At 39.3% G+C, this 16,811-nt stretch overlaps 1 protein-coding gene across 1 annotated transcript in view; it reads left to right on the top strand.

Annotated features, from left to right (window-relative positions):
- The first annotated feature begins 834 nt into the window (after positions 1-834).
- Positions 835-16,811, top strand: part of gfpt2 (glutamine-fructose-6-phosphate transaminase 2) — a 43,234-nt gene continuing 27,257 nt past the window's right edge. The window contains exons 1-7 of the mRNA XM_080900439.1: positions 835-1,034; positions 4,861-4,982; positions 5,116-5,300; positions 5,482-5,593; positions 5,801-5,928; positions 9,015-9,154; positions 9,277-9,452. Of these exons, the coding sequence (XP_080756565.1) occupies positions 4,955-4,982; positions 5,116-5,300; positions 5,482-5,593; positions 5,801-5,928; positions 9,015-9,154; positions 9,277-9,452 (769 nt within the window). The 5' untranslated portion in view covers positions 835-1,034; positions 4,861-4,954. The remainder of the gene's footprint in view (positions 1,035-4,860; positions 4,983-5,115; positions 5,301-5,481; positions 5,594-5,800; positions 5,929-9,014; positions 9,155-9,276; positions 9,453-16,811) is intronic.

Here is a 16,811-nt window from a genome sequence, read left to right as displayed (position 1 = left end):
TGTGTGTGTGTGTGTGTGTGCTTTCAGTGTCAGCTGTGATGACCCATTTCTGTTGCAATAACTATTACAAAATGTTTCTTGTAAATGCTGAACAGTCCAAGATGCTGACTCAGAAGACTTGCAACCCAACCCTCCATTCAGAACAGCTTCACCTCTGGGATATTTGTGGAAGTGGTTGCACACTTTCAAGCAGATTGCCAAGCATTGAAATTAAGAAGTTAAAGTCTGGCATCAAATAGTACACATGACACTGAAGCTGCAAACAGACTGGGATTACAGGGTCCAGTCAGCAGTCAGCAATGTCCTCACTGACAGGGGTGGCTGAACTTTCCAGAGTCCTATAGGCTGCTATCCACCACACCCTCATCCACATAATTTGCATGTGCATTCCCTGAACCCAAGGGTGACCTTAGCCATCTACCAATGCTTTTACCACGGCTAGACCTCAGTCTAACCTTAGCTTTGAAACCAAGTCTTAAACTGCAGTTCCTTTTAAATAAAAGGCCAGGATCTTACAAGGCCCACAACGCTGATCACACTGATCAAGTCTAATCTTTGCAGATAACCCTTTAAACTTCACCATTACTGCAACTCCTCTTATGTAAAACGCTAAAGTTTAAAAATAAAAAAGATCTAAAGTTTTAAATGATAAGAATGAATGGGGATTAGGAATTCACTGCAGATTCAAGCAAACCTGCCTTATCGCCTCAGCTTTGAAGTATAACATTCAGGATTGTTATGAGGTGATAAAATATACACAGTAACGATCTTGATCTATTGCACCACACCAAAACATACTGAGTCAAGTTTCAGCGGATCCCTCCGCGGCGGCTTAGGCTGCTGCCAAGGAGGTACGTTCACCGTGACGTGGGCATATGGACTCTGTTTGCATGTCCAAAAGTCATGGATAAACTAGCCGGCGAACAAACAAACAATATCTTTTTGTTCGTTATCCCAAATCGGCGCGACAGTGGCAACGAAATCACTGCAGCTGTGGAGTAATTTCAGAGGGACAGTGAGAGAATTCTTCACGGGTGAGTTTTAAGTTTTAAATATACGATGAAGGGATCGTGCAAATTCTGGACAACCTAAAATGTAGATCTTGTATGTATATACAGACTAAATGTATAGCCTATTGCAAATCACATCATTTTAAAGTGGTTTGAATGGGCTTCTCTGTTTTTACATACATGTATTTTTCTCGGAAAACACTGCAGCGTGAGTCATGTGTCATTCCTCATTCATTACAGCTAGTTTGCGTTTTTTTTTAAAATCCTACACCGACACGAGTCAAACATCCCCATGACTTCTTTTCTTTCGGGGGAGGGGTGTGTGCGTTTTTTCTTTTTTCTTTTTGCAAGTCACTGTATCTGGCTTCCATGAGCGCCGACGTGAACAGCACGATGTCAGCTGTCTGGAAAGTAGACCGGACTACTAAACACCACCGACCCGTGTCTGCAAAATCTGAATTCTGCTGCAATATGTATGAGAAACATGTCACATTCTGAGTTCATTTAAGAGCGCATTCAGCTGGAAAGTGAGCTCAGATCACGGCGATTGGGAGCTAAACAAGATTGAGTGTGGTTTTATTCGACTGAATAGGGAACTAACTAACTGTGGATCAGCTGTCAGACGGAAATGAAAAAGTGTCATTTCCTTGTTTAATCCAGAGCTCGGTTGTGTTGTAGTGTTGTGCGATACTACAGATTGTGATATCAATCTGCTACCAAGAAAATACACTATATAAAGTGTCAATACCGATGCCGAATATGTTGTAGTTGTGTCATGATTTATGAAAGGGATCATCATTATTCTGCGATTTCTAAACACATTTTAACATTCACTACATACTCACTGTGCTTTTTTTCTTTCCAAAATAATGATTTAGCAAAATAAAAGCATACCTTTCAACTTTTCATATATTTTCTGAAGGAAACGGTTTCCAGGGCCTAATCCGTGGATCGACTTCCTTCGAGGCGTGGACGTCTATCAGCAGAGAATGTACCTTCACCTATCAGCAGAGAATGTCCCTTAGTCTGTAACACAGTCAAATATATTCTCAAGTAATATTCAAGCATGCCATTCAGCAGAGGTGTGGACTCGAGTCACATGACTTGGACTCGAGTCAGACTCGAGTCATTAATTTTATGACTTTAGACTTGACTTGAAAAAATGTTCTAAGACTTGTGACTTGACTTGGACTTTTACACCAATGACTTGGGACTTGAATTGGACTTGAACCGGTTTACTTGAAAAGACTTGATATTTTACCCCAAATATAAAATTTAACATGCATATTATATAGAGATTGAAAATGTGACGTCATTCACGGGTAGAACCGCAAAGGATTCTGGGAACTCGTGGCAAGCGGTACTAGCGCACGCACACACAGCGATAAAAAGAAACAAAAATGTCAAGAAGCTGTTGTATTATTAACTGCAATAGCCGGTCGCATGACAGCCACGGGAAGCCGACGGGTAAAGAGATCGGTTGTTATCGGATTACGTCGTTGAAGAGAAATTGTTCAAGCCATGTTTCCGAAGTAACAAAGAGGCGACGGATGGCCTGGATTGCAGCCATTCAAAGATCAAATATAACGTCCCAGAACCCTCCAGCTCACAGGTTAGTCTGCTCCAAGCATTTACACGAAGGTCAGTGTTTTTTAGTAGTTAATACGTCATTTTCATAACATAATTGGTGATATAGGTTACAAGCAAGTCTGGCGCTGAACAGAAATGGTCGCGCTATGCTCCTTTATTTATTGTGCATAAATAGTGAATTGTCCTGACACAATATTGTGTTTCGCTTCTGTTATTATGGTACATTGACAAAAACATATACTTTTATTCACAGGATAAAACAGGTTTTTTGTATCACTAATTGTCCAGTACGATTACAGCATACAGTATTATTGTCACTGCTACATTTCTGTGATGCTACCAGAAATTATTTCCACTGCTAATTAATTACCGTTGAGCTCAAAGGTCCTATTAATAAACGGTTAAGGAATGTGTATTTATGACGACGATTTGTGAGACTGGTAAACTTATGATACGTACGATGGTCTTTACTTTCTACACGGTGCATTTCAAGGTCCTGCACCCATCCGTCGGTAAACTGTACCTGGGCTTGTTGCAGTGACCTGAAGTTACTAAACTTCATGAGTGTATGCACTCACTCCAAGAACCGTATGATTATAAATATGCATATAAATATGCTACGATGAGATAGCTGACTTCATCTAACTAGCAAATGTTTTCCAGGCTACGTTGGTGATGCAGTTTTTAAAAAAAATGATATTTAAAAAAAAAAATCATTTATTTATGTATGATATTTTTGTCATGCGATTTCAAAGCCGGTCCTACAACCGCATCCAAGAATAACATGCAGCTTATCTCAGAACTGTCGGTGAAAATTATTCTTGGAGCTAGGTTTAATTGAGCTGCATTTTAAAGAGGTGCAATTTCACAATTTGTGTATATTTTCTAAGTTCACTATTTTGTCATGTGTTGAGAAAAACACAGATTAAAAAATTACATGGTCTAATATTTACATTTAGCATAACTGCAACATGCTTTTTTTCGTTTTTTTTTTTAAAGACTCGAAAGGACTTGAAATTCAAAATTTCAGACTTGTGACTTTACTCGGACTTTTACACCAGTGACTTGAGACTCGACTCTGACTTGCCTGACATTACTTGAGACTTGACTTGAGACTTGAGGATAAAGACTTGAGACTTACTTGAGACTTGCAAAACAATGACTTGGTCCCACCTCTGCCATTCAGCGTGTTAGTACGAGCTCGGGAGCAGCTTGGGAGAACAAGAAAACAGAGACTGCTTTAGATTGTCTTCCCAAAGTGACTCAACTTTATTCACAAGTACAACAGTTTATATAGAGGGTAAAATTCATGAGACAGCAGATTTATCAGTTTAAACCAGTACAGACCAAGATAAGGCAGCGTCTTCCTGCCCTTGGGTGAAGAAGCATCCTTTGTGTAGTTTATCAATTCAGCTACAATTGTGATTATCTCAGCGACATATTTTCAAGGCACAAAATAAAGAGTTCTTTCATTAGTGAAATCTGAAACAAACCATTTGGCCTTCAACAGGCGTCTAAAAGATTAAGAAACTAATGTAGCTGAGGGAGTGATCTCTGTGGTATTTCAACCTTGTACCAGCCTGTGATTCTCACACATCAATTCTTGGGTCAAAGAGAAAAACACTGAAACAAAGGGGCCTTATTGAATGACAGAGTTTTCCTGCATAATGTCACTATAAAACAATATCCAGTAAATGCTACCATGGTACTAAAATACCTAACATTTTCAAAACTGTTTTTTTATTTATTTATTTTTTACCTGAAATGTAAATATTCCTGTCTCTAAACACTTTGGGTCAGCTTCTGATGCTTTGATGTGTTAGAACTGTATTAAAAATCTTTTGAAATTATTCATTGGGCTGAATACTGAACTTAAATGATAGAAAAAAGTGTCAATCTTGTCACGCTAGTATTAATCTGATACCAGTACTATCGACATTTGGGTAAATTTGGCCACCTCTGCTGTACTCCTCTGCTATCAGCAGGAATTTATGTGTGACTGATATTAATGGCGCTGCTGTAATCAGACTCTGTATTTCTATTTAAGGCAGGTCAGGACATCTTGCACTGTGTTCAGTAATTAATGTCTGTTGTGTTTATTTTTTGCACTTACCCATAATCATGTTGTTAAACATATGCATAGAGTACATGTGTAGGCCTACCTTCTTCCCCAGGTAAAAGAAATGACATTAGTGAGCAGTGTTTTACATTCGTTTCTGTGAGCCTAATAACTTTCCGTGTCTGGTGTCATGTGATGAAGTGGTCAGATCTGAGTCCAGCATCAAGCTGAGTGTCAGGTTAACGGCCAAGCTGTCAGACCCCACCGTTTCCTGCAGTCAGCTGCTCAGAACATAATGGCCTCAAGACGGGGAGACATTCCAGGTAAACAAGATTTGAGATATGGCAGAGTTAAACTGTGAGACAAGTGATTATCTTGTACTGATAACAGAAGTTTTTTCTCTTGTTTATTTGTTTGTTTATTTACACAGTAATGTGTCCTTTTCCTTCATTTCAGTACTTGAGTCCGGCACACCGTCCTGCCTCATGGGTGCATTATCATCTCCAATTGGAATACAACGACACAATATCAGCTATGATGAGAACATGGATGGCCCTATGCATTCCCCACCTTCTGACTTGACTGTCAACATCCTGTGGAAAGAACCTGTTATCCCACAGAACAGGTTCAGGAAAACTGAGGTGCTCCCGTGTTTACCCTTATTTTCTAACCCACGTTGTTTTGAATTGGTTACCGGAACAGAATGATCCTTGTATTAGTTGCGTGTAAATGCTTCTTGAATGTTAGGTGCGTGCACTTCTGATTTGCTCCATTTCTAATAGTTTGTAAGTGCAGCCTAACACTTAGGATTTGTGTGACTAGGAAGGGAAGAGTGGTGGGAAGTTACTGAGCGTTGAGGGAGCACCATCAGCCAAGTCTCCTGGGCCTGTGGTGAAAGCCAAAGCCACCACTTTAATGAGCTCGCTAAGGATCAGTAAGTCCACGAAAGCAACTTCACTAAACAACTTTATTTAAAAATATAGAGTTACTTAACAAGGCCACTGTCCACTACATGAATTATGATGCTCAGAACGACTTGGCTCCCACTTAAACAATCTTAAGAGTGTTAGTGGAGCTATGCTGGAGTGCAGCACCTTAAACACACTGACTAGTTGTCTGCAATGTTCCCATAATCTCTCAGAGGAATCCCACAAGAGCCTTGAGGAGTTTGAGCACCAGGCTGGACTAACAGAGTCTGGTTATTACCCTCACAAGGGCCTTTCTGCTGAAGAGACCCACATTCACAGACGAGGTGATGTCACACTGCCGGTGAGTATTAACAGTTTTAATCACTGACCGCAAGTAACAATGAACTCAAAAGAAAATGCACACCTAAATGTCATTTGTCAGAAGGTTGTTGTTATTATTATTAAAAAGAGTACATTAAAAAAAACACATCATAAATCTGACCCTTATCAAATTAAGTTGATGGACTGGCTCAGATATATATTTAAAGCCTGTGCTACAAGGCAGGATTTCATCTTATTTGGGTAACTACAGAGTTAATCCTGGGTTTTCTTCCAAATGCAGATCACCATAGTAATTTATGCTGTGAAAGTGACCTACTCTGGGGCAGATTATCATGAAAATTAGAGACCTAGTTTTTTAATAGCTTGCAATGACTGTCTTTCCCCCGATTAGCATAATTAAGAAGTATATGTTAAATGTTCCATCCATTCGCTTCCGCTTATCCTTTTCAGGGTCGCGGGGGGCGCTGGAGCCTATCCCAGCTGTCATAGGGCGAAAGGCGGGGTACACCCTGGACAGGTCGCCAGTCTGTCGCAGGGCTAACACATAGGGACAGACAACCATTCACACTCACATTCACACCTAGTGACAATTTGGATTAATCAATTAACCTATCCCCACAAGCTGCATGTCTTTGGACGGTGGGAGGAAGCCGGAGTACCCGGAGAGAACCCACGCAAACACGGGGAGAACATGTAAACTCCACACAGAAAGACCCCGGCCTGATGTTGGAATTGAACTCAGGACCTTCTTGCTGTGCGGCAACAGTGCTAACCACCGTGCCACCGATGTTAAATGTTAACATCTACTTTGTATGAATTATCGGCTGGATTTTAGTTTTCATACATGCATGAGCAATTAGTTTTTAGAAAGAAGAGGACAATATATATCCCTCACCACAACTAGCCACCCACCTACAGGTCCTCAAATTTACTATTTACTGACCTAATTCTTATTGACCTCACAAAGTTACTGAATATCATTAACGTGTAAAGATCACTTAGTAAGGTAAGCTAAGTAAACTTTTACTTAAAGAAACTTGATATGTGCACTTCTAATTACATAACAACATATTGTTAACATGGCAAAACGTCTTGATAAACAAATTACGTAATGAGCTCTGCGCTGGCTCCATAGGCTGTAGTTCTTGCAGTATTGTTGCCAAGCAACGCCCCTGCACAAACCAAACCCCTTCCTTTTTCCTGTTCCCCGAGACGGACCAATCACAGAGCTCCTACCAAAACCAGAAAAGGCCTACTTTGCTGCATAGACTGTATCGTCGTCGTTTTTGTGAAAAATAATCGTCAGTTAAACTGGAAATTATGGACAAAGTGAAAGAAATTGTCGGACCGAGGCGTCAACGAAAAGTTATCATAAAAAGGTTAGTCAGACGTCGCTGCTTTAGTTGACGACAGTCAGGTCGAAGGTGTTGTACGCCGTTAGCGAAGCTAGCATTCAAACAAACGTATTTATTCGGAACAATAAAAATAAATGATCGGCATATATCAACTACCGTGAATCTCGCAATACAAAGGAGGGGATGGTGGTTTGCGTATTGATGGGTTAAAGTAGTTAACCATTGTGTGGTTCTTGGCCTTGGTTAGCACTGGCTAACTAGAAACCAGCAGACATTTAAAGGCCGTGTTGCTTACCGTGAGTGGAAGCTTCAGGTAAATAAAATAACCTGAAAGGGTAACTTTAGGGGCTTGGGAAGCCCTTCGCACTTGCTAAGTGAGCGTGATGTAAATATATAACTTGGATAATTACTCTGTTTGCCCCGCACTATCATCATTTTACTATCATGAGGCCTAACGCTAAGAAATGATCGAGGCACAGACTGGTGCTGGCATTATTTTTTTTTAAACTCTTGTATCTGTATTGAAACCAGATTTCACACAGATTCCACTTTAGGTGGTGTTATTTGAAAAGCGTTTTATTTATTACGTAACTGTAATAAATGGGTTTTGTCTTGTTTTATATACACACGAGGAACAAATCGACTACCAGAGGTTTTCCGTGCGATATGTGTATTTATTTTTTTTGCTGTGTTAGTGTATTTGTGGTTTTTGTATGTCTTTACTCTTTTTTTATTTTTTTTATTTTTTATTTCAGCTTTCTGACACTTTATAAGCTATACAGAATTGTTTGCATGTGGCAGGCTGTTGTTATGACCTCCATGTTGATCGTTCTGGCTGAGGGCCAGTCGGGTTCAAGTAGTGACGAACTAGGTTACTGACCCAAGTAATGTGTTTAAAAGGCCACTACGTTGCTTTGCGCTCTTCATTTGCAAAATGGACTCTACCCAGAGTAGAAAGCAGGACCTCATGCACAATGGAGATATGAGCTTGGAAGGGCATTTGCCATATGATTGGGAATATGCCCATACCGAATGGAAACTGGGCACTGAAAATGTTTTTCAAGAGATTAGTCATGAACTCAATTTAAGTCTGATGGCAAGTATAGTGGAACTTGGATTTGTTTTTGGGTTTTTTTTGCCTTTAGTCAAAAAGTAGCTTTTGTTTACTCTGTACTAAAACTGAAGACGACTGATGATTGACAAATACATTAACATGGATTTGTTGTTTTTCGTAGGTGTTTCAGGGATTTCAATCAATTTTGTGAAAAAGTCGAAGTTATGTAATGAAAGCTTAATTTGGTGCGTAACAGTTCTGTGGTTCTTAATGTGTTTACTGCTGTTTAATGATAAATTAAGATGAGTAATTTTTGCACACTTTGTTTCTAACCTTTGATCTGTGTTCCCACCTGCATAACGTAGTCAATGGCAATAGGCTCTGAGAACCTGTGACGTCCTATTTTTCGATCTGCAAACCAAGTAAAACAGTGTTGACCTTGTGCATTGCGTATTTAGGGATGTTTGCTCTGTAAATACAATTAGTTGTTTCACTGACAGATTAACAAAAGATCATAAAACAACAAACTTACAAACAGGGTCACGGGGGAAACAAAACAGCACTGTTTGTGCTTTTGTGCTGGCCAGACACATGTGGGAAGATTAAAACTGTTTAATAAATTTACACTGACAGTGGAGCAGATGGGAGCTTGTGACTTTTTTTTTTTAAACTGTTTTTGTTTTTCTTGCTGTGCAGAAGTTGAGAATGCCAAGTGGAAACTTTAAGGAGGACAGGCTTACAACATCAGCATCAACCACCCCAAGTGGCACCCCTTCTGTTACTCCCAACATCACCCCCTGCGTTAGTCCCTACTCTTCACCGAGTGTTCATCGCAGGTAGGAACTGTACTGTTGTAAAGCCAGTTGTCATTCAGCAAAGAAACCCCCTTATATTTATACATTTGTACAATTTCCAATTGGCTGTATGTTCATGTTGTTCTTGGGTAATGGGAATACAGGAACTGGTTTCATCTGAGTCCTGCACCTTTCCTTGCTGCACCTGAGACCCACAGTCCCAACCCAAGCACAGACATGGGAGGAAATGAAGGAGGAGGAGGTGATAGGTGGAGTTTCTTCGGAATCCGATCTGTGGTACAGAAGTCCCCCACTGATCCTGGCTCTGAAACCAGCACAGGTAAAAGATTTGTGCTCACGCCTGTTTCTGTATCTTCAGTCTTTTAGCATTTCTATGCCGATACTCTGCGAATAGGGTGAATTGTCATACCCCTGAACCTTACATCAAAAGAAACTGCACTGACCCTCCCTTTTATTTTTGGGGGAGAAAAAAGTTTGTAAATTGATAGCATTTGAAACTACTTCCTTCTAGTCATACCACAGCCATGTTGAAACCACAACCTGCAGAACTGTTTACAAAGACAGGCCTCGCATCACAGAAACCAAAACAGAAAATGTGATCCTAATCACATGTGATAACATAGCTTGTTTTCACTGTAACATGTAGGGCTGAACGATTATGGAAAATAATCTAATTGTGATTTTTTTGCCCCAATATTGCGATTGCGATGCAATATGCGATTATTTTTTAAGGTCTTTGTCTTCTGTATTATTAAACAAAGACAAGCAATACGTCATATAGTATGGCCAATACTATATTACATTAATTTTAAACTGTTCTTTCCTGGAAGACAGACCTCTGTTATGATGACATGAGGTGATGCATGAATTGATGACTGACATTTTTATTTAACTTCTTCAATCACAACAGTATATTTGAACATACACAATAGTTTATTTTTAGCTTACAAACATCTGAGCATAAAGTGCTGACAAGGAACCCTGGTGTAAACATTAAAATGAAAGTCAGTACAATGTGCAGATTGCAGAAATATACATTAAAAAAAATCAGTGGCTTTACCACACTCAGTTTTTCGACATCTGTGAACTACTAGACAGTCATTCAATTAAAAAATAATATTAAATAAATAAAACTAATAAATAAAAAATACACACATCTTACTGATCTCTGCAGTCAGTAACATTACACATAAAGTGCAAACATAATAGCAATTGTATAAACACACACACACAAACACGCCTTTAAAATTTAAAGGCGTGAAATTGGACGGTCTAGTTCTGATTAGCGTCACCGCTGTCTCGGTGGAGTTTAATAAACTCGGCCGTCTGCTTCTTGCTATCTAAAATATAACCAGACACTGGTGTAAATTCTCGACTGTCTCATACTTCTGTTTAATAAGTTTTCTGTTTGACGTTTAGTCAGCTGTGTGAAAACCAAGGAGGAACCCACCCGGGGGATTAATAAAGTTTTATTTTATCTAATCTAATAACTTTAATCTCAGCCAAACCGATTTACTCACGAACAAACAAAACACTGAAAAAAGCCCAACAATAACATTTTTAGGTTGTCTAAGTGACTTATATATTACGTTTAACCCGAGCAGCGAAACTCCGCGGTGATCTGAAAATGATGTGCCGGGAGTTGTGCCGTTCTCGGCCGCATCAGTAACCCTCGAGCTCCCGGCTAGCTGTCGAGCTGGTGGGTAGCAGACGCCTCTGAAAACGTCGAAGCACTTTTGCAAATATGGGATATCTTGATAAACCGAGCAGATATTTGATGTTTACACAACTACTTTCTCGCCTGAAAATATGTTAAAAGTTTATTTTGTGACCCAGAAAGATTAGTATGAATAATTTTAAAACTTAGTAGCGGCCGCCATTGCTGGAAACTGGAGTTTGGCTGGGCCGCGCTATGAATTCTGGGATATGGTAGTAATTTGGACAGCCTTCGGCGCGTCGCTGTGACGTAATCGGTCTACAAATGCGGCCTCAGGAGGATGCAGCCCATGAATTTGGACATGTCCAGAGTATAATCGCAGCCTTTGCGGTTAGAAAATTGCACTTGATCATGTCGCGATATTATCGCAAATGCGATATATCGTTCAGCCCTAGTAACATGCATATTTTAACCCTGTAAAAGACTAGACCTTTTTGAGACCTTGAGTTTGTCAGAAAGTTCAATAAACATTCCAGTTTTTTGTTTTGTTTTTTAAAGAAGAATTTTCTGGCAATTATTTCGTGGTTCAGGCTTTACATGGTTAAATGCAGAATAAGGTGCAATTTAAAAGTTTTCTTATAGAAGCTATAACGGCATGTAGGTGGAATATTTCAGGGAAATTTCACACGGTACACCAGTGATGCTGTGTGTTTCTCTTTGCAGCTCTTAAGTAATTAATGGCATCATCTACCACACCTCTCTCCTGCAGGTTTGTCTCTGCAATCTTATTTTGGTCTGCAGAAATCCTCAACCATGGATGGCACCAACACCCAGGTCAACCTCAAGGTTGATGACCCTACAAAATTTATGCCACCCAAGATTGAAATCTCAGACATTGAAGCCAAGCGGCAAAACCCACGGCCGCATAAACTCAAACCTCGGGACATGAATGTTTTGACACCATCGGGCTTCTGAAGACCAGCTATGTAGCTATTCCTCCGATTCCACATTCTCAATGTTTGTTTTGTTTTGTTTTTTTTGTCTGTCCTCTTGTTCCACATTTGCCTCCCTGTCTACCTCTGTTCCCTCTGCCTCCATGCAATTTCACTCAAGCTGGGGAGAATGAGGGCCCATAGTACCTACAGTATTAGCTAACTAGCAGCAGACTGCACTGCTTCTCCTCCCCAGCTCACAGATTCAGATCAGTTGCTGTCTGCTGTCTATGCCCCCTCCTCTCGTTCTATCTTATTAGCCAAATAATGCAACAAATGGAGTAACTTCATTTGTAACCCTAACATTGGTACTGCTTCCTATTGCTTTGTCACGTAATGGGTGCGTTGGTATGCATCGCCTAGATGTCCTCGTTCCATTGTCAGCGATGGCTTGAGATTAACGTTGAAATATCTTGCTGCTGATCATGCTAAAGTAGCAAGATAATTCAATTTATATCTCAGGTTCCTGTCTTTAATAGTTTTTGGTTTAAAGTTATGTAGTGCTTTTCTCCATCAGCATGCAGAGTATCGTGGTATATGACTGATATTGTGCCTAAGGCTGCAATGGGTGTGCTTTTGGCATCAAATTTCAGCTTTTTTTTTTTTTTTTTCTTTTTGTTTTTTTCATTATATGTAAGAGCATCTGTGACCATGTGCCTGCTGACCTGAAGTTTTTTCTTTTTTTCTTTTTTTTTTATATGTATATTCTGCTTTAAATCAAGGTTTCTAAATTGTAGGTAGTGCAGTTTGTTGGGTTTGCCACTTTTTATTTTCTTCTTTTAAACGTAGGACTGAAGTGGCCATTGTCAACTTTTCAACTTTTTTTGCGTGTGTGTGTGTGTGTGTGTGTGTGTGACTGAATTTTCCTGCTGTTTTGTTTGGGGGGGGAAACTGATGAATTCTGCTAATAAAATGCACAAGGGAGCTCTCCCACTTTCATCTGTAAATAAATCTCATTATGGAACTAAATTCTTTTTTGGTTGTTTCTTTAAAAAAAAAAAAAGGGGGGGCGGCGGCTATTCCCGGTATTTCATATTCCATATGCCAGAATTCCAGTCATGAATTTGAAAATAATACAGGAGTCACGAATCTATGTATGCTTGTCTCACCAATTTGCCAGAATTAGAGTAGTACTTTGCATTGTACTAAAAATGTAAAATATTGATTAAAATATGAAACTGCTCTTGAGCATCTAAAGTGGCAGTTTTCTTTTGTCCCAGTTTCTTAATAACCAATTCAAATATAACACTTAAAATGTTTTCTTTTTGGTTTTGTTGCTACAAGTCTTTTATAATTGTTAAACGTTGTCCTAATTCATGGATAGACCAGAGATGAGTCCTTATCTTTATATTTTCTATATTTTTTTTCAGACAGAGTATATCTAAACAGTGCAACCCTCTTACTATGCTACTAAAAGATGATGCATTTAAAGTTTCCTACATTTAGTTGTACTATACTCATCCTCAACTTTCACAGTCCATTACTGTGAAATACTTTCATTTTTCAACAAAAATGCTAATGTTACCCTATTAAACAAACATTACAAATATATATTAGAAGTATTTTTGTCAGTCTACAAAAAACTAATGCATCCAGTCAACCCTGATAAGAACAGAAGACATTTAAATTAAAAAATGTAAGAATCATATCTGATATCATATCTCACAGTACAATAATATTGAATGGGTTGCATTGTTGTATTTTGTCATGTTTCTCAGGTCTTTGTCTGAATTTCTACGAACATTATTGCTAAGGATTGTCTTATTGCATTGGAGTCACACTGGGTTAAATATGTACACTTGGGTTTTAAGGGGTATTTATTTATTATTTTCTTCTTTTTTTTGGGTTGTATGGAAGCCCCAAACGCAATTTCATTGTTCTTGACAATGACAATAAATAAATAAATACTAAAATACTACTAATACTAATATAAAAATTATGAAATTAGTCTAAATGTTTTTTTGTTTTGTTTTTTTAGCTTACAAAGGTTTAATATATTCCCTTTTTTATAGTTACTACTTCGAGTGCTGGTGATACAGTTGTGCCAAGCATCTCATTGTTGGTGGTTCATTTAAATAAAACTGAAATTTACATTGAAAAAACTTCATGTTTTTTAGCATTTGTGAAACATAAATTGTCCTCCAGTTCTGGAATGACCCATTTATCCATTGTGAAATGCATAAACGCACTGTAACCTGTTCATCATTTCCTTTGCTATTGCACCATTTACAGTCATTACTGTAGTGATATAAAGATATAAACTGTGGCGCAACAACTTGGCACAAATGTTTTACCTACAATTTTTCACCACAAGATGGAGCAACAACTTCAACATGAGCTCACGGGATCGCTGTAAGTTTCCTCCTCACTTTGACTCTCAAATTTCACTGTGATGTTACTCGGACTACTTTGCATTAAAAGTTAAGAAGCGATGCACAAATTCTGCAGTTACACTGTAGTAGTAATCAGTTCGTGGGATGTAATGAGATAATGAATTTGACCACACAAGCATAAAAGCCTTTGAGGAGCCAGAGGGAGGTTATTGTTGTCTCCGGTCATCTACTGTGCACACACTGATTTAGTCTTGTCCCGTAGTCACAGAGCCTGGTTTTATTGCACTAATGCTACTGTTGACAGTTCCACACAATTGTCAAATTTCAATTTTATTACCACATTAAAGCAAACATGTCATATTACAGCAAGCAAACAGAGTTTTTCCCCTGAAAGCTCAACCGTGTGATGGAAGACTTTACCTTGTTAAAGTTCTCAGTAGTTGGTGGTTAATGTCCGGTATGTTGTGTGTGTGTAGGAGAGAGAGGGAGTGAAACAACAGAAAAATGTCCTGTATGTTCATGTTGAAGATTTATTAAAGGACGGACCTTCTATTTTTAATAAGAATAGTATGCAGGGTTGAAATTCACAGCATTTCAATAATATTTTGGCTACCAACAGAAATACAGTGTCTTACTTTGGCTTTAGTGCTGTAATTTAGGTGTTAACAATGCTCTGTTTGAGGTAATTCACACTTTAGCTGGAGCTTTTAACTGGAGCACTCCTCAGCTTAATGAAAGGCTGTAAACAATTCACATGTGGTTTCCAGGTGGTGCTCAAGAACAGGCTTGTAAATCGAATAAGAAAGACAAGTGAGGACAGAAAGCTGATAGTCAAAAACCTAAAGGTGGTCAACCACTAAAAGCAAAACAAAATGTGGGGGTGGTGGCAGAGGGGACACAAGAACACAGGGTTAGGTGCAAGAGTTTGGAAAAACTACAAACCGAGGTGGAGCTAGTCAGCCTTTTCAGTCTTAAGCCACATTTGTTTAGAGATGTGCAATACAATACATAAACAGCTGACACAATAACCGTGTCTGTAACACTAAACCAAGAACACACAGCAATACAGCAAAGGCAAGACAAGCCGTGGGTGGGGGGAGTCTGGAAGGGAAAAAGAAAGACATGGGGAAACAGAGAAGAGGGTGGAGTGCCTCAGCAGTCATGACATAACACAGATGGCTTTCTCACTGGGTCCGACATGACGTTAGTCAGTCGAGCAGCCCCCTCACCCTGACGCTGTTGCTCGACTTCTGCCCTGATCACGCGAAAATCATTTAATTTACTCAGAGATGTGCAATGGCAACCACAAAGCAAAACAAAAACAATCACGACTCATCTATTTTCGAAAAATTAGTCTGGCAAAACTGCCTCCACACACTCCAGAACTTAAGATTCACCACCCCGGCCTCTATACTATCTCGACATGGAGAGATACAAGAAACCACGCCAGGGTTTGTTTTTTTTTGTTTTTTTTTTGGAAGATCGCCTACCTCCAGTAATGCAAGTTTATGTATACCCGGACAACATTGTTAACGTTTAAATGTGCATAAAGGTCAGCCTGGAGAAAGATTAGGTGAACTTTTATCTAATACGTGTAGGAGTGGTAGATGCACTTTATGTCAGGTTGACTCCGGTGAGATTCTGGGAAATCCTTTTAAGCACATGCTCTCAAATGGAAGGATTTTGTAATGAAACACTGTTGGGCTGTTGATACGTGACCTAGACAGAGGAATTAAGGCATAAAGCATGTGTTTTCTATTTCAGCTGTACTTAAAATGTTCTTCACTGAAGTTCTTGAGAAAAAAAATCTTATGGTGCATTACTAAAAGTGATGAGATATTACCACGTCATAGAAGTTTTTATTACTGGTGTTACATTTCATTTATACTGTAGCTTCCACTGTATATATACTGCCACTTATCCGTCTAACTATTAATAATGGTGATAAGTAATGTGTCATTTTGCAGGGGTAATGTAGCTGTTCACAGAGCTGGTGACGAAATGTAAGGAGGGATTTTTGAGACAAAGTGGGTGGGGGGTGGGGGTGGGGGGGTCTGTTTGACGTTTGTTGGGTGTTGTCTGTGTCGTACGCTACGCCATCTGTCTCCAGAGTCACATCTGGGACTGATTTACAGTGAGCTGGCCCAGAGGTGAACCCACCAAGCTGAGTGAGTGAGAGATAGAGATAGGGGCTGGTGAGGTTGGGTGTTGACCACCGGGACTTGATCAGACCCTCAGGTTGTCCTCAGGTATCCTGTGAAAATAAATATCAATCATGTCCACAACTCTTGGATAGGGTTAAACTTGTATGGCTATTACCATAGATGTGGGTTGCGTACAAATCAGATCACTGTGCTTGTGTTATGCAATAACAGTTTTCTATTCCTCAGAAATCGTGAAGACATGACCCCTTGCTGCGTCTCTGTGTTCCCAAAGAGCCCCCCACAAAAGACAAAACGCAAGTGTCTGAGTAACAAATGCTTTGCAGCTGTGATTTTTGTAAATGTATTCAAAGCTAAATGTGCAAAATTTGTATGGTATCTGATTTTAGTAGCTTTGTCTCTTCTTGATAGGCTTTGATCTTGGATCACTTCCCTCCTAAACTATCAAGATCCAATATTGGTTCCAGCAGAGAGCTGAATTACCTCTGTATTGCCAAAAGACTCTCCGTTTACTGCACTACTTATCTAAGGCAG

Source organism: Rhamphochromis sp. 'chilingali' (genome assembly GCF_963969265.1).
Source record: "Rhamphochromis sp. 'chilingali' genome assembly, chromosome: 13".
NCBI classification, from domain to species: domain Eukaryota; kingdom Metazoa; phylum Chordata; class Actinopteri; order Cichliformes; family Cichlidae; genus Rhamphochromis; species Rhamphochromis sp. 'chilingali'.
This window is presented reverse-complemented; position numbering and strand designations above follow the sequence as displayed.